A 27,142-nucleotide genomic window follows, 5' to 3' on the forward strand; every position below is an offset into this window, starting at 1 on the left:
ACTTGCTAAATAGCGATTTTCGTAAATTAACTTCATGACAAAAAAATATGCACAAACGTTTGTCTCTACATAAACATATTCCTTTCAATTGTACATTTTGTCAGCCATCTTCACCCAGGGACGGGTGGCTCGTGTCCAAATTTGTCATTGGAACAACTCGATACGATTGGTCATATAAAAACCTTGGGACCCAAATTCATAATGAGTGCTCTAACTCCCCCTTGTGGTGGTTTGGAGCAATGAAGCCATGACGCTGGGTACCTCCAAGTCCCGCGGTGCAAGCTCGCAACCTTTTCTTTATTTTTACTATTTTCTACATTATAGTGAAAACATCAAAACTATGAAATAACACATATCGAATCATGAGGTAAACCAAAAAGTGTTAAAAAAATCTAAATATATTTTAGATTATTCAAAGTAGCCACCCTTTGACAGCTTTTTGGGGGGGGTTTTTTACCCCTTTTTGTCCCAAATTTTGTGGTATCCAATTGGTAGTTACAGTCTTGTCCCATCGATGAAACTACCGTACGGACTCGGGAGAGGCGAAGGTTGAGAGCCGTGCGTCCTCCGAAAAACACAACCCAACCAAGCCGCATTGCTTCTTGACACAATGCCCACTTAACCCGGAAGCCAGCCGCACCAATGGGTCTGAGGAAACACCGGACACCTGGCGACCATGTCAGTACGCACTGCGCCCAGACCGCCACAGGTGTCGCTAGTGCACGATGGGACAAGGACATCCCTGCCGGCCAAACCTTTCCCTTTCCCGGATGACGCTGTGCAAATTGTGCGCCGCCCCATGAGTCTCCCAGTCGCGGCTGGCTGCGACAGAGCCTGTATAACAGCTTTACACACTCTTGGCACTATCTCAACCAGCTTCATGAGGAATGCTTTTCCAACAGTCTTGAAGGAGTTGCCACATATGCTGAGCACTTGTTGGCTGCTTTTCCTTCACACTGCAGTCCAACTCATCCCAAACCATCTCAATTGGGTGGAGGTCGGGTGATTGTGGAGGCCAGGTCATCTGATGCAGCACTCCATCACTCTCCTTGGTCGAAAAGCCCTAACACAGCCTGGAGGTGTGTGTTGGGTCATTGTGCTGTTGGAAAACAAATGATAGTCCCACTAAGCGCAAACCAGATTAGATGGTGTATCGCTGCATAACGCTGTCGTAGCCGTGCCGGTTAAGTGTGCCTTGAATTCTAAATAAATCACCAACAGTGTCAGCAGCAAAGCACCCCCACATCATCACACCACCTCCTCCATGCTCACGGTGGGAACCACACATGCGAAGGTAATCCGTTCACCTACTCTGCATCTCACAAAGACACAGAGGTTGGAACCAAAAATCGCAAATTTGGACTCAGACCAAAGGACATATTTCAACCGGTCTAATGTCCATTGCCCGTGTTTCTTAGCTCAAGCAAGTCTCTTCTTATTATTGGTGTCCTTTAGTATTGGTTTCTTCTGAGAAATTCAGCCATGAAGGCCTGATTCACGCAGTGGCCTCTGAACAGATGATGTTGAGACGTGTCTGTTACTTGAACTCTGTGAAGCATTTATTTGGTGCAGTTAACTCTAATGAACTTATCCTCTGCAGCAGAGGTAACTCTGGGTCTTCCTTTCCTGTGGCGGTCCTCACAAGAGACAGTTTCATCACAGCGATTGATGGTTTTTGCAACTACACTTCAAGAAACTTTCAAAATTCTTAACATTTTACGGATTGACTGACCTTTATGTCTTAAAGTAATGATGGACTGTGGTTTCTCTTTGCTTATTTGAGCTATTCTTGCCATAATATGGACTTGGGCTTTTGCCAATCTTCTGTATAGCACCCCTACCTTGTCACAACACAACTGACTGGCTCAAACGCATTTCGAAAATAAATTCCACAAATTAACAAGGCACACCTGTTAATTGAAATGGATTCCAGGTGACTACCTCATGAAGCTGGTTGAGAGAATGCCAAGAGTGTGCAAAGCTGTCATCAAGGCAAAGAGCAGCTACTTTGAAAAATCTCAAATATAAAATATATTTTGATTTAACAATTTTTTGGTTACTACATGATTCCATATGTGTTAATTCATAGTTTTGATGTCTTCATTATTATTCTACAATGTAGAAAATAATAGCAAATAAAGAAAAACCCTTGACTGAGTGCTGTAGGTGTGTCCAAACTTTTGACTGGTACTGTAAGTACATGTGATATTTAAGTTATTTTTAATACATTTGCAAATGTCCCCAAAAAAGTATTGCTCTGTCGTTATGGAATATTGTGTGTAGATTGTTGAGGGTAAAAAAAACGATTTAATCCATTTTAGAATAAGGGTGTAACGTAACAAAATGTGGAAAAAGTCAAGGGGTCTGAATACTTTCCAAATGAACTTTATCCTTGTGATTACCATGGATAGGTCGTTACTGCACAGAATACAATTTTTCTCTAGCACAAGGTCAAATTCAAATTCACTTCAGATCAGTGTCGCTCAGCCATCATAGGGATGTCATTATATACTGAACAAAAATATAAAGCATTTACTGAGTTTTAGTTCATATTTGGAAATCTGTTCATTTTAATAAATAAATTAGACCCGTAATCTATGGATTTCACATGACTGGGAATACAGATATGCATAAATTGAAACCCAGTGGAGACCCGTCATTCAAGGCAGGTGGGACAGAGCCCCACCTGTTTTGAGCCCCACATGTTTTGCATGTTATTTTGGCATTAATAGGTGTCACATATCAGTTTGTAAACAATGTAAAAAATATATATATCATTGCGTTAATAATGACGCATGCAGACAGAGCCCCACCTGTTTTGAGCCCCACATGTTTTGCATGTTATTTTGGCATTAATAGGTGTCACATATCAGTTTGTAAACAATGTAAAAAATATATATATCATTGCGTTAATAATGACGCATGCAAACATGGTCTCTTTTTTGTTTTATTGACTAAGTCCGCTCCAAAATGCAGGTGTTTCAGCTTAGCTCAGGGCTTTTTGTCATGGTGAGGCAAGCCAGCAGAAAATACGGAGCGCTGCACCGTGATTGGCTCAGTGTTCTGTAACTCATGGGGACACTACGTCACCACCAAGTCTGAGGGTAGAGCTAGAACATTTTTGACCCTTGGGTGCTGCCATAGAGTTTTTTTTTAAATTTTAGGGGTGGATCAGCTTAACTTTGTGGAAAGATTGTTGCTTCCATCAATGTAATTGTCTGTATCATTTCCAATCCCCCATACATTTTTGGGGGTAAATATATATATATCCATATACATATACGCATGCATACACATACACATATATACACATACCTATATAGACATACATACTTTTTTAAGAATATACTTGTATTACTCCCCACAAACCCTACCACCCTTCCCCCAATTGGAGTAAACTAATAAACACTTAGGCTTCTACCTTCAGTTTATACATCTTATACACATTTTACAGACACAATCTATTTTACAATAGTTATATTTTGTTTGTTTTTAGTCCTTCCTATTTCTGATGTCATCCAGTTTGATTTCTATTTGTAACTGTGCCATTTCACAAAATTCCTGAACCTATATACATTTTACAGACCCTGTATGTTTTACATTGGTTATCTTGTTATTAGTCCCACCCTTCAGCTCCATTCAACCCCTCCCATCTATCTCTCAACATCATCCATTTTGGATTTATATTTGCCAAATATTTTTCAACTGTGCTGTGATGCTTCACAAAAGTACTGAACCTTTCTATTCTCATAGCTTCTACAGATTGTAAATTAAAAATAAATATTTTTGCTAAATTAATTATTATATTATAGATTGATTGACTATGTCTTTTCAAATCACCCAGTATTGCTATCTGCAGCATTAGTTCTAGGCAAATGTTGCAATTCTTCAGCCATTCCTGGACCTGTGACCAAAAACGAGCTACATATGGACAATACCAAAATAAATTATCTAATGACTCAGCCTCCTCACAGCAAAATCTGCAGAGCTGGGAAGATTGTATCCCCCATATATATAACATTCTATTGGTTGCAAGAATTTTGTATAGTAATTTAAATGTAACAGTTAGAATTTTTGAATCCGGCGTTTTTTCCTTACGTTCCTTACTTTTTTCCCCTTCTACTTGCCTCTTCCATTTTTGTGGTAATGCTGAAATTAATTGGTTGTAATTTTGGGTAGAGCAGACATTTCCATATGTCTGTGATAGCTGCATGTGTGACATAACTCCACCAGTCCTATTTATGATATCATTCACAAAAATTATACCTTTTTTAAACATTTCTTCAAAAAATTTTTTTTTTTCATCAATTAGTATATTTGAGTTTAACCACAATATTTGTTGTATTATTTGTTCTGTCTTTTCAGGTGGAGTAAACTGAAATTGCAACCAACTTTCTAAGGCTTTTTAAAAAAAATAACAATTTTTTGGAGATTATTTCCTTTTCAAACAACCGAAAGTGAGCAGGTATAATCTGAATAAAGGGAAAAAGGCCATTCCTGAACATAGGGTGAGACATTCCTACCAATTTACTAGAGAACCCGTTTGGATTTAAGTATAACTTTTGTATGACTGATGCCTTTAGTGAGAGGTGTAACGCTTTAATATTTAATCATTTCTGCCCTCCGAATTCATATCCGTTATATAAATAGGCCCTTTTAATTTTGTCTGGCTTGCCATTCCAAATAAAATGTAATATTTTTTGTTCATATAGTTTAAAAAGCAGGTCACTAGGTGTAGGCAAAACCATAAACAGATAGGTAAACTGTGATATGACTAAAGAGTTAATCAGGGTGATTTTTCCACAAATAGGCAGGTATTTTCCTTTCCATAGTAGCAAGATCTTATCTATTTTTGCTAACTTTCTATAAAAAAAAATTTGGAATGAGATCATTTCTTTATTGTGGACATACTCGGTATGTCCACATCTCCATCAGACCATTTAATTGGTAAACTACATGGTAATGTAAAATTTGCATGTTTTTAGTAATCCAATACGTAATATAGTACACTTATCATAATTTGGTTTTAATCCAGAGAGGATAGCAAAAGTATCTAGATCCTCTATGAGGCCGTGGAGAGATTCTAATTGTGGGTTTAAAAGAAAACATGAATACTCAGCATACAATGACACCTTAGTTTTTAAGCCACGGATTTCTAATCCCTTAATATTATTGTTTGATCTAATTTTAACAGCTAACATTTCGATAACAAAAATAAAAAGAAATGCCGATAGTGGACAACCTTGTTTTACTCCTCTAGATAGTTTAAAACTTTCTGAGATGTAGCCATTATTTACTATTTTACACATAGGGTTACTATACATAATTTTAACCCATTTTATAAGAGATTCCCCAAAATCGAAATATTCTAGGCATTTATATATAAACTCCAGTCGTACTTTATCAAAATACTTTTCAAAATCAGCTATGAAAACCAGGCCTGGTGTCCCCGATATTTCATAGTATTCTATTGTTTCCAGTACTTGTCTTACATTATCTCCAATGTATCGTCCATGTAAAAAACCTGTCTGATTAGGATGAATAATATCTGACAATACTTTTTAAATTCTATGCGCCAAGCATTTTGCTAGGATTTTTGCATCACAACACTGAAGTGTAAGAGATCTCCATTTTTTTAAATGGACTGGATCTTTATATATACACCACTTGGGTCCTGTTTCAGTAATAATGAAATCAGACCTTCTTGTTGAGTATCTGATAATCTACCATTTATATAGGAGTGGTTAAAACATGCTAATAATGGTCCTCTGAGTATATCAAAAAAAGTTTTGTATACATCCACTGGTGTGCTATTCAGCACTGGAGTTTTCCCGGACCTAAAGGCCCCAATTGCATCAAGAAGTTCCTCCTCCGTTATTTGGCCTTCACATGAGTCTTTCTGTACAGATGTTAATTTTACATTATTATTAGGAAAAAAATCTATACAATTAGTTTCAGTTAGTGGAGATGGAGGAGGCTGAAATGAAAACAAATTCTTAAAGTACTTTACTTCCTCTTTCAAAACATAATTCGGTGAATCATGCGTGACTCCATCATTTGTAACAAGTTTTAATACATTTTTGTTGGTAGCATTTCTATTTGAAGAAAAAGAATTTGGTGCATTTTTCCACATATTCCATCCAGTTCGATTTATTTATTATAAGATATTACACTGGATCTTTCTTGAATAAGTTCCTCCCTTTCTTTTTGTTTTTCCTCTAACTTATTCTGTGCCTCTATGGTACAGTTTTTATTGCTATCTAACTGTACTGTCAGTCCTTCAATGTCCTTTGTTAATATGGACTCTTTTGATCTAAATTGCTTTTGTTTTATAGATGAGTACTGAATTGCATGGCCTCTAAAGGCACACTTAAAAGTGTCCCATACAAAAAGGGGATCTGCTGTACCTATGTTATGTCTGAAAAAAGTCAGTTATAAATTCTTCTGTCCTAGTTCTAAACAACGTATAACCTAGTAGGCTTTGATTAAATTTCCAATATCCTCATCCACGTGGAAATTCTGTAAGAGTAATATATATGCCAATTATGTGATGATGTCCCCTATCAACACTTTTTAAACTTTTGGTGCCAGAGAGAATGGCATAAGAAAGTAGTCAAGACGACTTGCTTGATTAAGCCTCCGCCATGTATATCTCACTAGGTTAGGGTATTTAAGCCTCCATATATCCACTAATTTCAATATATCCATGACATTCAGGATTTCCTTAAGTGCCTGAGGGTGATAGTTTGTAGTGTGATTTCCTTTCCTGTCCATAGAGGTATTTAAGACAGTATTAAAATCTCCCACCATAATAATAGAGTCTAGTGTTGCTTGTAGAGTTGATAAATTCTTATATATATTTTCAAAGAAGCTTGGATCATCATTATTTGGACCATATAGGTTAATAAGCCATATCTGTTTATTATCCAATAACATATTTAAAATAATCCATCTACCTTGATGATCTGTTAGGACAATTTGCACATTTGGATCAAAATTACTGTCCTTTTTCCAAACTTCATCTAAAATTGTTGAATGAGTTTCCTGTAAACAATATATATTATATTCCACCTCTTTTTGCCAGGTAAATACTGATCGTCTTTTCTTATTATCTGCTAGGCCATTACAATTGTAACTGGCTATACTTATTTCACCACTTACCATAATGAGACACAACTTTCAATTCTAATTATCAAAATATACGTTTGTAAACATACCATTAAAAAGTAACATGATGATTGAGTGTCTATATATCTGTACCATGATATTTGCATTGCTACTAAGTAAACCTTCAATTGGTCCCCACTTATTCCACCCGCTAAAAGCCCTCCTCATCCCGAGTTGGGTTGTCATCCCAATGCCTGGCAGATCACCCCCGACCCCCCGTATCCCATAGCCCTGAAAAGACTGGGATCCATCCTTCGAAAAGAGCACACAGTGCCATTTACAGAACAGAAGTAGATCAACCGCCAAATGCATTTCCATCGCCCTCACCTCGATTTGTATTATATGTAGCCATCAGAAAATAGATATACATATATTTTAAGAATCCTGTTTCTTATTTTCCATAATTAGCTATTAATATTTGTAGTAATGTAGGCAATTTATGAAAAGGATTTTACCACTCACCAGTCTCGCCATTACCAAAATTACATTATTTCAAGCAATTATTATATTAGCAAACAATTGTTGTGAATCATCCTCTATTGTCCCTAACATCTTTTACTCCTTCGCAACAGTTGTGGGATACGCACATACACCCACACACTCATACACACACAACCCTTTCGTCCCACACAACCATAGGCTCACATTCTCAACAGTTGCACCAGCCCAGAGCCCAACTCAAGAAAGGTTTTGATTTATAAATGCATATACCGTTGCAGCTGTATGAGAAGGTCTGCAAGACCCTGCCACTGCCTGGGTGGGGAAACCCCACCGGAATCCCCACCAGCTAGGTACAAGGTCATCAAAGTTCTCATTAGCAGCTTTGAGAATTTCCTTGTATAGTATGCTCTCCCTTTAGGGGGCTTTGGCTTTGCAGGACCAACCCTGCCAAGCAGGCTCAGAATCTTGACGGGGCAGTGCTGCTCTAGGTCTCTGACCGCATTTTGTCTGCATACAGACCGCTTACAGCAGGTTCATAAAACAGTTAGGGACTTCTCCTTAGTATCTGGGTCTTTCAGGTGGGTGTCTAGGGTATAGGGTTGTGGACCGTTCCATCAATATAGGATCATAAATAAATCAATTAGATATATAATTTATTAAAAAAATTGAGTTTCCCATGATAGGGCAATAAATAAATTAAATGTATAATTTATTTTAAAACAGTTCCATCATGATAGGACAATAAATAAATAAAATAAATAAGACGTACAATTCATTATAAAAAGTATATCCATCATCTGAACAACATTGAAAGCTCTCTCACACCCCCGCTCACAGCAATACATTGGTTCTGGGATATCCAACCATTTCATTTCTCACTCAACGCCACTTTCCCAAACATAACAAAAAATAAATAAAAAAATAAATAAACATACACCACACCATCCACACATACTGTGCCTTCTGTTTACTGAGTTTTTATCTTCACCATGTTGAATTAGTGCTTGTGTGTTCCAATTAGTTATGTTTGAAGATATATAGAAAAGCAACTTTTTTATTGTATTGTTACAATCCATAACCGGGCTAGAATTGTGTTTTATTATTTTCCTCGTCTATAACAACTTTGTAATTTTTTTAAATAACCATGGAGTAGTCTTTGAACAACTGGTTATCAAGATATAATTTATCGACGGCGAGAGCTACTCGTTTCCCTTTTAATTTATTTTCCTTTAAAATTCGATACAGAACTTTACGCCGTTCTTCAATTTCCTTCGGGAACTGGTCATTCATGCCAATTTTTGTCCCAGCAAGTCTTTTACCGAGGCTTTTAACCATTATTTTATCTTTAAAGGAAGCAAATTTGGCAACGATTGGGCGGTCATACCTTTGCCCTCTCTGTCCGAAACGGTGTACACGTTCAAGTTGAATTTTGTCGATAGCGTCGCGTGGAATCTGAAGCGCTGTAAGGAGGAACTCTAACTCCAGATTCAGGAAATTCTCCTTCTTTCTCTTGGATACCTGTAAGTACCATATTCTCTCTCATGGATCTAGTCTGTATGTCAAGTAAGGCTTCTCTCAGAAAAGTGTTCTCCTTTTTAAGTTCATTCACTTCGGCTTCAATCTTATTGACTGTCCCTTTTAGCTTGTGTGTTTCCTTCTCCAATGTCGCAGCTTTTTCATCACACATCTCGAGGCTTGCCTTCAACTCTTTTATATCCTTACTGACTAATTCAAGTATACCCAGTTTGTCATTTATTGATTTTAACAGATCGTTTTCGACCTTTACCATTCCCGGCGGTGAAAATATTAAATCGTCTGTGTCTGTAGAAGAGTCAAGTTTTCGTTTTGAAATCGGTTCCCCTGTCTTACTCTCCATTATATTTGGGTGTTGCTTGTTTTTGTAATATTTGTCGATAAATGTCTCTAGTCTTAAGATTTGTTTTGTGTTATTATCCAGATTGAAGGTTATCACCCACCAGATTGTGCAGTACTAATATTTAGTCTAACTTGCCGATATTGAATATAACATTTATATCTTGAGGTGCTCTACATAACTACGTTCAGTCCGCCATTACCTGTCTCAGTACCGCCTTGCTGCCATAAAGTTACATTAGAAGTACCCATCCAAGAAGGCTTAAGGTCATTGGCCACAGAAAGAAATGACATCCAATCACATTATATGTACAGTAGCTTTGATTGGACTGATAAGGTCAACATCATACTTTCAAAATCTTAGCTAGCAGTCATCATCATGAATGAAGTCGATAATCTACTGGCAAATCCTTTTTAATCCTTGTCATATGAAGATAAATAATGAAGAGAAATTAGAGATAAACCGTATTGATCATCGGCCATTGGACATGCTCATCGGCCATTGAATATAAACATTACACAACAAGTTGAAATCGCAAATTCAACAAGGAGTGGTTTGGAAGGAATCAGTGACAGTGGCTAACTGCAAGCATTGCAAAGCAATCACTAGCCTGCTATTCAGTGGAGTGGCTGTGTGGCCCCAAATCTGTAATTAAGGGGCTCTTTTCGAAGTTTAAAATTATAAACATTCAACATTGGCCATGCTGTCAATGAAGCATGATTTGTGCCACGCTCAAACCAACTGTTAACTCGGGAACAGAAAAAACTTGACTTCAATGAGTTCAAGACAACTGGGAAATTGGGAATAAATGAGCTCCGACCGGGAAAATACGTTTTGAACAGTCACCCAACTCAGAATTGTAAATCCGACGTCATCATGATTTGACCTTGTTTTTTCCAGAGATCCCAGTTGTTTTGAATCCAGAGAATCCAAATCCAGAGAATGCCAGACTTTCATGACGAAATTTGCCCAGGAAGTACCGCCGTGCCAACATCCTGTTCAAGTGAGCACAGCACAACAAGGTTGTATGTTGTATTGTATGCTGCTGCATAAATGATGTAATATGCCAGGGAGATATGTATACTGTAGCTAAGAAAGTAATACTATGTGAATGTTGTGTAGTAAGATGATAGTAGCCATGTGCCTCACCCTAATAATTTGGTCTATTTTCACCACTTAATTTCACCTAACGTTACTGTTCTGACTCGATGGTGCTGCACATGTAGCCTATAACATATTTTTGAAAATGTCATCATCTAAAATAGTAAAAGTTTTCATTGTCTACTTATATGCCTCCTTTATTTATCCTACGGTTCTGACACTGTAAGAACGGCCCATGTTCTGAATTCTGTCACTGTACATTAAAAAAGTGCAAAAGAAAATGTTATATTGACTACATCCATCCTAGCTCGCTCATTAATGTCTTAATTGAAATTTCGTATTGTCTCTTATCCGCTTGTCACCCCCCTATGCCATAGTTTGTACATCTCAATTGTCAGTAGAAACCACATGCGTTTAAACATATCAGCTATGTTTTTTTTAAAGGCAGTAAATGAGGCTGAATGAACTGTTTAGTTGTCAGACAAGGCTCCACTGATAGCCAGGTGTAGCAGTGGTAAGATGTTGTGACTGCTGTTGGGACAGCTTTATGTAGGCCGTTTGTGGGCACCATTTGTCACTGTTATAGTGCAATTATGTATTGTTTAGTGGTGCATTGTGTAGTGGCTTTGCTGGCATGCATCCCACTTTTTTTCCCCCCACCAAAATGTACATGCTAAAATCGCCACTGCAAATACCTTAGAAAAAAGCTTCGGGTGTGGATCAGAAAACCAGTCAGTATCTGGTGAGACCACGCTTTGCCTCATGCAGTGTGGAACATCTCCTTAGCATAGAGTTGATCAGGCTGTTGATTGCTGACTGTGGAATGTTGTCCCACTCCTCTTTAATGGCTGTGCGAAGTTGCTGGATATTGCCAGGAACTGGAATACGCTGTCTTACACATGGGTGACATTGTCCTTTTTGCTCCAGTGGATCGACATTAACCTTTTCTGTACAAGTTCCCAAAAGCGTTTGGCAATTGGTGTGTATTTGGCACGAGTACAGTTAGGCCCTAAAGCTTAGGCTTATGAACTAACGGCAGATAAAATATAATGAAATAAAAATCTCAATGTAGCCTATAGATATGAATTTCACAAGAATTATACATTATGCATCAACCTACGCTCACTACCACCATCACCATTGTCACACTACTACAACACATCTACGTACTAGCGTGGGACAACTACCCAGAGACCACCAAAGAAAAATCCTGATTTTCGTAAGTATTACCCTTCTCTTTCCAACACAAACTGAAGAGATGAAATCAGAATTTCATAAAAAATATAAAAAAGATGAAATAGACAATTTCATAAAAACAAAACAAATTTATTACAAATCTAGAAGGCCAGGATTCCCCACTGTTAGACTCGATTCAACCACTCTATATCCATTCTCAAACATGAAAAATGTGCAGTTAAAATAAACATGACAAAATATGCCATTTGACTGTCAAACACTAAATGACCCAAAGCTTTTAGACTGGATACATTTTAAAATAAAATTTACATTCATAACATGACAATCTTGAGTGCTTCATAGAGAGTAACAGGAGTCTTGCGGTTTTGTAACAGTTCTAGGAAAAAGTAATGCTTTCCTACTGAATTCACTTCAGTGAACTGTGTGTGTGTGCATGCATGTTGGCATGAATTTGAGTACCTGCGTGTACATCGTCATGCTTCCGCAGGTAGTGACACTTCCGCAGGTAGTTCCCTCCTCTTTATTACACTGCTATTGCACTTCCTCACTGCCTCTCGGTGTGCCAATCTCTGAGGTCAGGGGTCATTTCCCTATGGTGTCACTTACTGCATCTCAATCCCTGCTGCCTGAACCCCAGCCAGCCCTATCTGGGCTGAGTGCTGCATGCTAAACAGGACCTCAAATCCCTGCTGCGAAAACCCCAGCCAGCCCCATCTGGGCTAAGTGCTCCATGCGAAACAGTACAACTTCTGGAGGAAGACAAGTCACACACACACACACACACACACACACACACACACACACACACACACACACACACACACACACACACACACACACACACACACACACACACAGGATGAGAGGTCATCCACCCTTCCCTTTCCGATCCGTTTATCATTTATCATTCCAATAAGACACTGATTGAACTCAGTCTGAAAATACACTCACTTCAAAGTTATCCGCCCGCTCTGCCCAGATAGAACATAGCTACAGTACATCGAGGACAGACTTTGAAGTTAAATCCTCATACACAACTGTATCTTCTGGGTTTTTGCATTGCGAAGTACAAGATACAGAGGCAGAAGCTGTGTAGCACATACACAAATCACCCAGACCCATGAGACCCCTTCAGAGCGCTAACATTCAAACACCACCCCCCCACACACACACAACACAGGCCCTTCAGAGCTCTAACATTCAAACACCCCCCCCCCCACATACACACACAACACAGGCCCTTCAGAGCTCTAACATTCAACCCCCCCCACATACACACACAACACAGGCCCTTCAGAGCTCTAACATTCAACCCCCCCCTCCCCCCCACACACACACAGGCCCTTCAGAGCTCTAACATTCAACCCCCCACCCCCCCCCCACACACACAGGCCCTTCAGAGCTCTAACATTCAAACCCCCCCACACACACACACACAACACAGGCCCTTCAGAGCTCTAACATTCAACCCCAAACCCCCATACACACACACACAACACAGGCCCTTCAGAACTCTAACATTCAACCCCCCCCCATACACAACACAGGCCCTTCAGAACTCTAACATTCAAACACCCCCCCCCACACACACACAACACAGGCCCTTCAGAGCTCTAACATTCAAACACCCCCCCCCACATACACACACAACACAGGCCCTTCAGAGCTCTAACATTCAACCCCCCCCCACATACACACACAACACAGGCCCTTCAGAGCTCTAACATTCAACCCCCCCCTCCCCCCACACACACACAGGCCCTTCAGAGCTCTAACATTCAACCCCCCCACACACAGGCCCTTCAGAGCTCTAACATTCAACCCCCCCCCCCCACACACACACACACACAACACAGGCCCTTCAGAGCTCTAACATTCAACCCCCCCCATACACACACACACAACACAGGCCCTTCAGAGCTCTAACATTCAACCCCCCCTCCCCCCCACATACACACAGGCCCTTCAGAGCTCTAACATTCAACCCCCCCCCCACACACACACACACAACACAGGCCCTTCAGAGCTCTAACATTCAACCCCCCCACACACAGGCCCTTCAGAGCTCTAACATTCAAAACCCCCCCCCCACACACACACACACACAACACAGGCCCTTCAGAGCTCTAACATTCAACCCCAAACCCCCATACACACACACACAACACAGGCCCTTCAGAACTCTAACATTCAACCCCCCCCCATACACAACACAGGCCCTTCAGAACTCTAACATTCAAACACCCCCCCCCACACACACACAACACAGGCCCTTCAGAGCTCTAACATTCAAACACCCCCCCCCACATACACACACAACACAGGCCCTTCAGAGCTCTAACATTCAACCCCCCCCCACATACACACACAACACAGGCCCTTCAGAGCTCTAACATTCAACCCCCCCCTCCCCCCACACACACACAGGCCCTTCAGAGCTCTAACATTCAACCCCCCCCACACACAGGCCCTTCAGAGCTCTAACATTCAACCCCCCCCCACACACACACACACACACAACACAGGCCCTTCAGAGCTCTAACATTCAACCCCCCCATACACACACACACAACACAGGCCCTTCAGAGCTCTAACATTCAACCCCCCCTCCCCCCCCACACACACAGGCCCTTCAGAGCTCTAACATTCAACCCCCCCCCCCACACACACACACACACAACACAGGCCCTTCAGAGCTCTAACATTCAACCCCCCCACACACAGGCCCTTCAGAGCTCTAACATTCAACCCCCCCCCCACACACACACACACAACACAGGCCCTTCAGAGCTCTAACATTCAACCCCCCCCCATACACACACACACAACACAGGCCCTTCAGAGCTCTAACATTCAACCCCCCCTCCCCCCCAGGCCCTTCAGAGCTCTAACATTCAACCCCCCCCACACACACACACAACACAGGCCCTTCAGAGCTCTAACATTCAACCCCCCCCATACACACACACACAACACAGGCCCTTCAGAACTCTAACATTCAACCCCCCCCCACACACACAACACAGGCCCTTCAGAGCTCTAACATTCAACCCCCCCCATACACACACACACAACACAGGCCCTTCAGAGCTCTAACATTCAACCCCCCCCACACACACACAACACAGGCACTTCAGAGCTCTAACATTCAAACACCCCCCCACACACACACAACACAGGCCCTTCAGAGCTCTAACGTTCAAACATACTGTTTGTTTAGGCTTAATTTTAGCTGGGTTCTTTGTTTCTTTGTTCCGTGTCCAATGGGGCACAACAGTGGAATGAATCGCACACTCACTCCATTTCCTCCAAAGCCATTCTATTAATTTGAGTTTTCCTCAGACATTGTGTTGGGGAGACTCCACCAGTCTATAGCTCAGAGGGAAGCCGGTGAGTGAACACACTTGATAAGATGGAGGACATGCGAACAGCAGCCCCTTTTCTGAGAAAAATAACAATAAACAAGATAACTGTTTGAAGTTCTGTTCTCAAGTGATAGACAGGAGTAAGACATACTACTATGCTATATCTAGGGGTTTTGGTAAACCGTGGGGTTTGGGGTTGAGCGTGCAGAGATGGACAATGAGACTTTTCTTCCCCCTCTCTGCGTCCGCCTTCTCAGCCCAGGCCCCTTTCAGCAGGTCCTGGGTGTTCTGGTGGGTTTCCACCGCGGTCAGCAATTCCTCCAGGCTCTGGTTGTTCTGCATGCTCGCCGCCTTCTTCATCTCGGAGGGGAGAGCCCGAAGGTACCGATCCAGGACGACCTTAATGATTATAGAGCGGGACGGTACGTCGGTCAGTAGCCAGCCGTTGGTAAGGCGCATCAGGTCGCTCATCTGAGACCGGTGGAAGATGGTGGAGTCAAAGGCCCAGTCTTGGACCAGTAGTGCATGGCGTGTGAGGCTGAATCCTTACCGGCTCAGGATCTCACGTTTGAGTCCCTCATAATTCGCTGCCTGTTCGGTGTTCAAGTCGAAGTAGGCATTCTGGGCCTTCCCGGAGAGGTAGGGTGCCAAAAGGCTGGCCCACTTAGGCTTGGGCCATCCTTCCCTCTGCGCCATCCTCTCAAAGGTACATAAATACATCTCCACGTCATATTTCTCCATTAGCTTGACCAGGAACTGATTTGGGCTAGACTCCTGAGCCATATCACCCTTCAGCTGGGCTACCTCCGCTACCAGTCTGAGGTTTTGTTGGCGCTGCTCCTCCAGCGCTAGCTCCTGGATAGCCTGCTGCTTCTGCTGGCTGAGGATAAATTGAGCAACCAGTTCCTCCATGGTAATCTCTGTAAGCTCGACCCCATGGCTCCCAAAGCTACCCAACGTTGCCCACATTCTCCACCATATGTGATAAACCGTGGGGTGTTGGGTTGAGCGTGCAGAGATGTACACAGAGGTAGAGAGGTTCTAGTCAGAAAACACAACTTTACTAGTCAACAAAATAAACATAACAACAAAATAACTTCAGGTTGGCTCAGTCCTTCTTATATTTGGCTCCGTGCCTCCGGGAGCTTCGTTCCTCTCTGTAGGCTCACTCCTTGCCTCTCTCTTTATCTTAACCGCGGTGTGCCACAATGCACCCTTCATGTGGCCTGCATGGCTGGTTGGCACTCTCCCGTAATTACCTCTACTTGGGGCCAACAGCGTCCGGGTGCCCACCCCGTGTACTTCCAACAGAGGGAGCCAACGTCGCGGCTCATACCTCCCATCTATCACCAACCCTCAGGGTAGACCTCCCGGGATAGCACAGGGTATTTGTGATATCCGGTGACTAAGGTGATGAGAAAATAGAAAGACTCAAAGATCTACACCACACGTTTCAAACTTTTTCCACGGAGGGACGAGTGTTTGCGAGATATCACAGTTTCGAGTTTCTATTTGTTTTGAACGTGGCAGAAGTCATGCTGGATTGAGAGCATGGCCAATGTATTCAACCTTTTCTGGCTCATGGTGTTGCATGTGAATGTTTATCATTTTAAGTTTGTAAAATAGACCCTTAAACACAGACTTGGACAACACACCCTCTCCACTGAATAGCAGGCTAGTGATTGACTTGCCATGATTGCAGTTAGCCACTGATTCCTTCCAAACCATTCATTGTTGAATTTCCAATTTCCAACTTGTTGTGTAATGTTTATGTCCAATGGCCGATGAGGAGACAGAGTGTCCCCATGAGTGACAGAACACTGAGCCAATCATGGCGCAACTAGAGAACATTACCAACCCTTACGCTCCCTATTATCTGCTGGCTGCCCCACCACCACAGAAAGCAGTGAGCTAGGCTGAAACATCTGCATTCGGGAGCTACCTTACTCAAGAAAGCAAAAAAGAGACATGCAAATTTAACATTTTTTTTTTTTATGTTTGCAAACTGATATGTGACAGGTATTAATGCCAAAATAACATGCAAAACAGTCAACACCTTTATTTATATATATATATATATATATATATATATATATATATATATATATATATATATATATATATATATATATATATATATATATATTATCCTTCACTGTTCAAAAGTTTGGGGTCACAAGGAAATGTACTTGTTTTTGAAAGAAAAGCACATTTTTGCCCATAAAATGACATCAAATTAATCAGAAATACAGTGTAGACGTTAACGTTGTAAATTACTATTGTAGCTGGAAACATCTGATTTTTTAATGGAATATCTACTAAGGTGTACAGAGACCCATTACAAGCAACCATCACTCCTGTGTGTCACGTCCTGACCAGTAAAAGGGGTTGTTTGTTATTGTAGTTTGGTCAGGGCGTGGCAGGGGGTGTTTGTTTAGTGTGTTTCAGGGTTTTTGTGGCAATGTTCTATGTTAGTCTATTTCTATGTCTGTGTCTATTTATTCTATTTCTATGCTTAGTTTATTGGGTTGACCTTCAATTGGAGGCAGCTGTTCCTCGTTGCCTCTAATTGAAGGTCCTATTTAATAGGGGTGTTTGTTCATTGGGATTTGTGGGTAGTTGTTTTTGTCCTTACGGGAATGTTTTTCGTCGTTGTTTTGTTCAAGTGTTTTGTTTAGTTTCTTTAATAAATAAGAAGATGAGCATACACATTCCCGCTGCATTTTGGTCCACACCATACGACGAACGTGACAGAACTACCCACCACCAATGGACCAAGCAGCGGGCCCAGGAGGAGCAAGGATCCTGGGCCAGGGAAAGAAGGGAGTGGAGGACGTCATGGACATGGGAGGAGGTAATGGCAGGGGACAAGACCCTGCCATGGAAACAGGTGGAGACAGCGAGGGAGGAACAGCGACAGTACGAAGAGCGAGCCCAACAAAGGAAGCACGAGAGGCACCACCCAAAAAAATGTTGGGGGGGGGGCACACGGGTAGTTTGGCTGGGCCAAGGGTGAGCCCTAAGCCAACTCCCCGTGCTTATTATGGGGAGCAGCGGATCATGAGAGCGCCGGTCTATGCGGAAGTGCGCACGATCTCGCCCATGCGCATGCACAGTCCGGTGCGAGCGATCCCAGCCCCTCGCAAGTACCGTGCTAGAGTGGGCATCCAGCCAGGTAGGAGTATGCCTGCGCAGCACATCTGGCCAGCAGTGCGTCTCCTAGGCCCAGGCTACCCTGCGCCTGCTTTACGCATGGCAGCCATCAGGCCTCTGCACAGCCCAGTTCGCCCTGTGCCAGCACTCCGCCCGTGCAGGCCTACTGTGACTACCCAGCCAGGACGGGTGGTGCAGGCTGTGCGCTCCAGTCCTCCAGTGCTTGTTCATGGCCTGGTGTATCCAGTTCCTGCTCCTCGCACTAGCCTTAAGGTACGTGTCCCTAGTCTGGCGCCTCCAAAGCCAACACCACACACCAGGCCTCCAGTGTGTCAGCCCAGTCCAGGAGGTCCTGTTCCCGCTCCTTGCACTAGCCTTGGGGTGCGTGTCTCCAGTCTGGTACCTCCAGTACCAGCCCCACGCACCAGGCCTCCAGTGCGTCAGCCCAGTCCAGTACATCCTGTTCCTGCTCCTCGCACTAGCCCTGTGGTGCGCGTCCCTAGTCTGGTGTCTCCAAAGCCAGCCCCACGCACCAGGCCGTTAGTGCGCAGTCCCCGTCTAGAGCTTCCGGCGACAGTTCCCCGTCTAGAGCTTCCAGCGACAGTGCCCCGTCTAGAGCTTCCGGCGACAGTGCCCCGTCTAGAGCTTCCGGCGACAGTGCCCCGTCTAGAGCTTCCGGCGACAGTGCCCCGTCTAGAGCTTCCGTCGACAGTGCCTCGTCCAGTGCTTCCGGCAACGTCCTACAGTCCAGAACCGACAGAGATGGCCTACAGTCCGGAACCGACAGAGACGGCCCACAGTCTGGAACCGGCGCAGCCAGAGTTGCCCTCCAGTCCGGAACCGGCGCAGCCAGAGTCGCCCTCCAGTCCGGAATTGGCGCAGCCAGAGTCGCCCTCCAGTCCGGAACCGGCGCAGCCAGAGTGGCCCTCCAGTCCGGAAGCAGCGCAGCCAGAGTTGCCCTCCAGTCCGAAACTGGCGCAGCCAGAGTCGCCCCCCCCAGTCCGGAACCGGCGCAGCCAGAGTCGCCCTCCAGTCCGGAGCTCCCAGAGTCACCTTCCAGCCGGAGGTCTCCAGCGACGTGCCTCAGCCCGAGGTATCCAGCGATGCGCCTTAGCCCAGAGACTTCTGTAGGGGTATACAGGCATGAGCTTGCAAGGGGGTGGGCAGGCTAGGAGGATTGGGGAGGAGGGGGTGTAGCACAAGAACCGTTGGTGACAGTGGCTACCCACCCTTCCCTCCCTTTAGTTTATGATTATTTTTGTTTTGGGGTTCATTTTTGTGTTTTTTTGTTTGAGGTGCATTCGGGGTCTGCACCTTTGGGGGGGGGGGGGGCTGGGGTACTGTCACGTCCTGACCAGTAAAAGGGGTTGTTTGTTATTGTAGTTTGGTCAGGGCGTGGCAGGGGGTGTTTGTTTAGTGTGTTTCGGGGTTTTTGGGGAAATGTTCTGTGTTAGTCTATTTCTATGTCTGTGTCTATTTATTCTATTTCTATGCTTAGTTTATTGGGTTGAACTTCAATTGGAGGCAGCTGATCCTCGTTGCCTCTAATTGAAGGTCTTATTTAATAGGGGTGTTTGTTCATTGGGATTTGTGGGTAGTTGTTTCTCCGTATAGTCATGTGTCCTTACGGGAATGTTTTTCGTCGTTGTTTTGTTAAAGTGTTTCGTTTCTTTAATAAATAAGAAGATGAGCATACACATTCCCGCTGCATTTTGGTCCACTCTCCATACGACAAACGTGACACTGTGTTCCAATGGCACATTGTGTTAGCAAATCCAAGTTTATCATTTTAAAAGGCTAATTGATCATTAGAAAACCCATTTGCAATTATGTTAGCACAGCTGAAAACTGTTGTGCTGCTTGAAATAAATCACAGACACTGTCACCAGCAAAGCACCCCCACACCATAACACCTCCTCCTCCATGCTTTACGGAAATACACATGTGGAGTTCATCCGTTCACCCACACCGCATCTCAAAAAGACACAGCGGTTGGAACCAAAAATCCCCAATTTGGACTCCAGACCAAAGGACAGATTTCCACTGGCCTAATGTCCATTGCTCATGTTTCTTGGCCCAAGCAAGTCTCTTATTCTTATTGGTGTCCTTTAGTAGTGGTTTCTTTGCAGCAATTCAACCATGAAGGCCTGATTCACACAGTCTCCTCTGAACAGTTGATGTTGAGATGTGTCTGTTACTTGAACTCTGTGAAGCATTTATTTGGACTGCAATTTCTGAGGCTGGTAACTCTAATGAACTTATCCTCTGCAGCAGATGCAACTCTGGGTCTTCCATTCCTGTGGCGGTCCTCATGAGAGCCGGTTTCATCATAGCTCTTGACGGTTTTTGCGAATGCACTTGAAGAAACTTTCAAAGTTCTTGAAATGTTCCGTATTGACTGACCTTCATGTCTTAAAGTTATGATGGACTGTCGTTTCTCTTTGCTTATTTGAGCTGTTCTTGCCATAATATGGACTTGGTCTTTTACCAAAAAGGGCTATCTTCTGTATACCCCCTACCTTGTCACAACACAACTGATAGGCTCAAACGCATTAAGGAAAGAAATTCCACAAATTTGAAGAATCTCAAATACCAAGTGTGTGCAAAGCTGTCATCAAGGCAAAGGGTGGCTATTTGAAGAATCTCAAATATAAAATATATTTTGATTTGTTTAACATATTTTTGGTTACATGATTCCATATGTGTTATTTCATAGTTTTGATGTCTTCGCTATTATTCTACAATGTAGAAAATTGTAAAAAATAAAGAAAAACCCTTGAAAGAGTAGGTGTTCTAAAACTTTTGACCGGTAGTGTACATACAAGGGTTTTACTTAATTTTTTACTATTTTCTATATTGTAGAAAACAATGGTGTACATATTGATGCATGTGGGGACAGAAGACTGAGATAGGGAGAGATTGAATATGTCCGTAAACACTCCAACCAGCTGGTCTGCGCATACTCTGAGGATGCGGCTAGAGATGCCGTCTGGGCCAGCAGCCTTGCGAGGATTAACAAGCTTAAATGTCTTACTCATGTTGGTCATGGAGAAGCAGGGCCCACCACGTCGGTGGCACTGTGTTATCCTCAAAGTGGGCGAAGAAGGTGTTTAGCTTGTCCGGAAGCAAGACGTCGGTGTCCGCGACGTGGCTGTTTTTTCCTTTGTAGTCCGTGATTGTCTGTAGATCCTGCCACATACGTCTCGTGCCTGAGCCATTGAATTGCGACTCCACTTTGTCTCTATACTGACGTTTTGCCTATTTGATTGCCTTACGGAGGTAATACCTACACTGTTTGTATTCAATGATTTTCCCAGTGCCCTTGCCATGGTTCGTGCTTTCAGTTTTGCGCAAATGCTGCCATCTATCCACGGTTTCTGATTAGGGTAGGTTTTAGTAGTCACAGTGGGTACAACATCTCCTATACACTTCCTAAACTCAGTCACCGTATCAGTGTATTCGTAAATTGTATTCTCAGAGGCTACCCGGAACATATCCCAGTCCGCGTGATCAAAACAATCTTGAAGCGTGGATTCTGATTGGTCAGACCAACGTTGAATAGTCCTTATCATGGGTACTTCCTGTTTGAGTTTCGGCCTATAGGAAGGAAGTAGCAAAATGGAGTTGTGATCTGATTTGCCGAAGGGAGGGCAGCGGAGGGCCTTGTAGGCATCCTGGAAGTTGGAGTAGCAAGGTTGAGTGTTTTAGCATCAAGAGTACTATGGCCAATGTGTTGAACTTCGGTAGTGTTTTCCTCAAACTTGCTTTGTTGAAATCCCCAGCTTCAATAAATGCGGACTCAGGATATGTGGTTTCCAGTTTGCATAAAGTCCAGTGAAGTTCTTTGAGGATCGCTGTGGTATCGGCTTGAGGGGGAATATACATGGCTGTGACTATAACAGAAGACAATTCTCTTGGGAGGTAATATGGTCAGCATTTGATTGTGAGGTATTCTAGGATCGGGTGAACAAAAGGACTTGAGTTTCTGTATGTTATTACAATCACGCCATGAGTAGTTACTCATGAAACATACACCCAAGCCCTTCTTCCCGGAGAGTTATTTATTCCTGTCTGGGGGATGAACTGAGAACCCAACTGGCTGTACAGACTCAGACAGTATATCCTGAGAGAGCTATGTTTCCGTGAAACCAAGTATGTCACAATCCCTAATGTCTCTCTGGAAGGAGATCCTTGCCCTGAGCTCGTCAACTTTATTATCCAGAGACTGAAAATTAGCTAGTAATATACTCAGAAGTGGTGGGTGGTGTGCGTGCCTCCTGAGTCGGACTAGAAGTCCACAACGAATACCTCTTCTCCGCCGGCGGTGTTTTGGATCAGCCTCTGGAATCAGTTTAATTGCCCTGGGGGATTCAAAGAAAGGATCCGATTCGGGAAAGTCGTATTCCTGGTCGTAATGCTGGTAATGCTGGTGAGTTACCACCGCTCTAATATCCAAAAGTTGTTCCCAGCTGTATGTAATAACACACAAAAATGATGGGCTAATAATGTAAGAAATAACACAAAAAAATCACAAAATACTGCAAAGTTGCTAAGGAGCTAGAAGCACGGCTGCCTTATCTGTCGGCGCCATTTTCTTGAATGTGTCTGTTACTTGAATTCTGAGAAGCATTTATTTTGGCTGCAATCTGAGGTGCAGTTAACTCTAATGAACTTATCCTCTACAGCAGAGGTGATGGTTTTTGTGAATGCACTTGAAGAAACTTTCAAAGTTCTTGAAATTTTCCGGATTGACTGACCTTCATGTCTTAAAGTAATGATGGACTGTCGTTTCTCTTTGCTTATTTGAGCTGTTCTTGCCATAATATGAACTCGGTCTTTTACCAAATAGGGCTATCTTCTGTCTACCACCCCTACCTTGTCACAACACAACTGATTGACTCAAACACATTAAGGAAAGAAATTCTACAAATATACTTTTAACAAGGCACACCTGTTAATTGAAATGCATTCCAGGTGACTACCTCATGAAGCTGGTTTAAAGAATGCCAAGAGTGTGCAAAGATGTCATCAAGGCAAAGGGTGGCTACGTTGAAGAATCTCAAATATAAAATATATTTTCATTTGTTTACATTTTTTTTGGTTATTACATGATTCCATATGTGTTATTTCATAGTTGTGATGTCTTCTCTATTATTCTACAATGTAGAAAATAGTAAAAATAAAGAAAAACCCTATATATATATATATATATTCCAGGGTTTTTCTTTATTTTTACTATTTTTAGCAAAATATATATTTCTTTATTTTTACACCTATTTTTAGCAATATATATATATTTCTTTATTTTTACACCTGTTTAGCAATATATTTATATTTTTATATATATTTATATATATATATGTATATATATATAAAAAAAAAATATATATATATTGCTAAACAGGTGGGGCTCAAAACGCATGGCTTTTTTGTTGATGCCCTGAATGACAGGTCGCCACTGAGCATTTTGTTGGACGATGTATACCATGCGTATCCCATACACAAGACAAATAAAAATGGAAACTACTGGATAAATGTCAAGTTTATGAGGGTAAAGTCAAACTATACAAGTATATTGCGACAGGGCCATAGAGAGGTGTGAGTGGTGATGATCCAAAAGGATGTCAGGTTTTATGAAGCTTGGTACTGGACCATCAAAAAGTATCACTCAGGTTTTTTATATTGTCATACTTTCTCTCTACATATTTTCCCAATGCAGACATGCCCACACACACACCATGTATATTTCAAAAGAGAACAAATAACATATAACAACACTCAAGACACTCGAGTTTAAAGGTCCAATACTGCAATTTTTATCTCAATATCAAATCATTTCTGGGTAACAATTAAGTACATTACTGTGATTGTTTTTAATTAAAATGGTCAAATTTTGCTAGGACTGTCAGGGAGTGGTCTGAGTGTGGAGAGAAAAACTGAAAACTAGCTGTTGTTGGCATAGAGGTTTGGCACTCTTATTGGTCTATTAACTAATTTACCACCTGGTGATGTCACCAAAACTCCATCCCACCAAAACAGGCTGAAATTTCATGGGGTCTTTTCAAACACTTTTCAAACACTTCTTACACTAAAGCATGGTGTTTGCAACGCCAGGGTTGTGGGTTCGATTCCCACGGGGGGCCAAGTACAAAAAGAAGAAAAAAAAATTGTATGAAATGTATGCATTCACTACTGTAAGTCGCTCTGGATAAGAGCGTCTGCTAAATGACTAAAATGTAAATGTAAATGTAAAAGGGCATTTTCATAATTTTCACAATATTATTCCAACCTCAGTGTGGAAATATATATAAAACACAGAAAATCTCATTTTTGACTGCACTGGGCCTTATTTTTTCCTTGTCACACGTGAGCCATAAAGTAAATGTATGCTCTACATTTTAACAGAAAGGAACAGCATACATATCTTTACTTTCTCTTCCTCTGCTGCCTTTCCTTCCTCCCCCTTAACCACCCACAACGCAGACAGATATCAAAGTGAGTTATACAGCTGTAATCACCACCACCATGACGGGTAAAAGCAGGCACTATCCAACACAGCCATATGCACAACCGCTAATATCACAGCATTCAATTAGAATGGCTGTATATCATCCATCTAGTGGCCTTTAATGGTCCGTTGGTCACAGAAAGATGTGAGGAGAAAAAAATACTGATTGTAATTATACAGGCTTTCAGAATCAGAAGTCATACCATGCCTGTATGGAAGAAAGGGGGGCAGGGAAGCTGTATAAGAGGGCTAGGCAACAGAGACAGACATGGAAGGAAGGGCGGGTTTTATATGAGAAGCTTCATAAATACGGCCCTGACTGCCAGAGGGAAGGCTTTATAAGAACATGGCTAGGCTAGAGGGACAAACCTAGCTGGAAACAATTCCCAGGTCCATGAGACAGGGGATATAAAAGAAGCACAAAGTGCACTCCCTTCCATTTCATTACTATGTATTGTACCTAGGATTAAAAAACAGGTCGCTGCTTCAACATTGTAGACTGAATGGTACCACAAAGCTAAGTGCTTTAGGTACTGGAACGTTCACTGAGTTGACATGCTGGAAGTGTCTCTCCACTTCTGGCTCCTCCTGACTCAGTCTGAATGATTAATCACATTCCCACACCTGCCATCAGGGTGAGCATTTATCTGCATCGCAAAGGACAGCCACTATATCCCTCTGTCTCGCTCTCTCACCGTATCGGCGGCTGTCTTTCTGTCACTTTCTTCCTGCCTCCCTCTCAAATAAGAACCTTACATTCATCCACTGATCCACTCAGCATGAGGCCTACATGGTTATACTCATCCCGCTGTAGTAGCTCCTTACAGTAATCTGCTGTGCTCTAGGTTCAGAGCCTCTACCGATGCATCCTTCTCTTTTGGGATCAGTGTATTAGCCTCAAACCTCAACACCCTCTGTGTCCATGATCTAACCCCTACAACCCCTGGCCTCTGTGTCCATGATCTAACCCCTACACCCCTAGTCCTGTGTCCATGATCTAACCCCTACAACCCCTGTCCCCCATCTGATCTTACCTCCACGGGGAACCTCCTGCTGTTGATGCTGTGTTCCGACCCTGCTGATCCGTTACTCTGACCCCAGTGGAACTCTATCTTCTCCGCCTTGAAGCGTCCAGGTAGTCCTGCCCCCCGTACAAAATAGTCATCCTTCAGCAGAACAGCCACTGAGAGAGGGGTGAAAGAGTAAATACAAGTGAGTATTGGAAGAGAAATAGGTGTGACTCTCACTCACAATTAAAAGCTGATGTTTTGTTTTTCCTCAATCAGAAATTCAAAGAACTTGGCTGTCAATAGCCTTCATCAGCTAGAGAGAGAGAGAGAGAGAGAGAGAGAGAGAGAGAGAGAGAGAGAGAGAGAGAGAGAGAGAGAGAGAGAGAGAGAGAGAGAGAGAGAGAGAGAGAGAGAGAGAGAGCGAGAGCATGGGGAGGAGAGGTTAAAAGGCAGATAAACGTAGAGGGTCAGAAGAGGAAAGAAAGCAGAGAAGAGATACAGTCAGTAAGAGGGATAAGTTGAGGAAAATGTCTTATGTCAATCTGTGATTTGCCTTTTCTCTTTGAATGTGCCTCAGTCTATTCTGATTATTGTCCAGAACTGTTATGGCCGAGACCAATGTAAAATTTAAATTCGACTTGACTTGTGTGCATACCAGTACATCCTGTTTAATTTCCTTCTAAATTAAAGTATTTTTCTGCTGAAGCCTATTTGAAGCTAGGGGACTCAGGGAGTTGGACACATAAGAGCCTTCTTCTGCGCTGTCATCATTGGCCTTAAAGGTCCCTGATGACATGCTAATTCTCAGTTAAATAGGCTCCATTGCTTCATAAGGCTTTGTTACTGTAGTCGAATTCTTGAACTAGAAACCCTCAGCTGAATGTGAAACCTTTGAACACTTACAGTGACAAATTGAGCTTTGCCCAGAGACTTAAGCCATCAATTAACCCCTGCAACCTCCAATAAACACGCTTTGTCAAGTCAAGGAGATATCTGTGTTCCATCAAAGGGCTTGGGCTAGCTTGCTGGCTACAGCCTTCTCTGGGCTTTCTAAATTTAAATACATTATCAAACACAGTTGAATTACCTCAGCATCAATGGTTCACGACTTCAAGCAAGAAGACTTGCACATTTCAGAGACAAAACATGTCTTTGCAGTTTGCTTTGAAAGTTAGTTAAAGCTGGTCTTGTTGAAGAATTCCCCCTTCAGGAGTTGGAGTTGTGAAACGTAAACATAAGTAAAGGCTTTGGCTGTGTGTGGTGTAAACACTGAAGCTGCATTTTTTGTGTTTTCCCGGATGTCTACCCTCCTCCTATTCACATCTGA

At 42.5% G+C, this 27,142-nt stretch overlaps 1 protein-coding gene across 1 annotated transcript in view; it reads right to left on the bottom strand.

Annotated features, from left to right (window-relative positions):
- LOC106565330 (receptor-type tyrosine-protein phosphatase gamma) overlaps positions 1 to 27,142 on the bottom strand; it is a 305,168-nt gene that overhangs the window by 86,198 nt on the left and 191,828 nt on the right. The window contains exon 4 of the mRNA XM_014132317.2: positions 25,840 to 25,988. Within this exon, the coding sequence (XP_013987792.1) occupies positions 25,840 to 25,988 (149 nt within the window). The remainder of the gene's footprint in view (positions 1 to 25,839; positions 25,989 to 27,142) is intronic.

Source organism: Salmo salar, chromosome ssa12 (genome assembly GCF_905237065.1).
Source record: "Salmo salar chromosome ssa12, Ssal_v3.1, whole genome shotgun sequence".
Taxonomy (NCBI): Eukaryota; Metazoa; Chordata; class Actinopteri; order Salmoniformes; family Salmonidae; genus Salmo; species Salmo salar.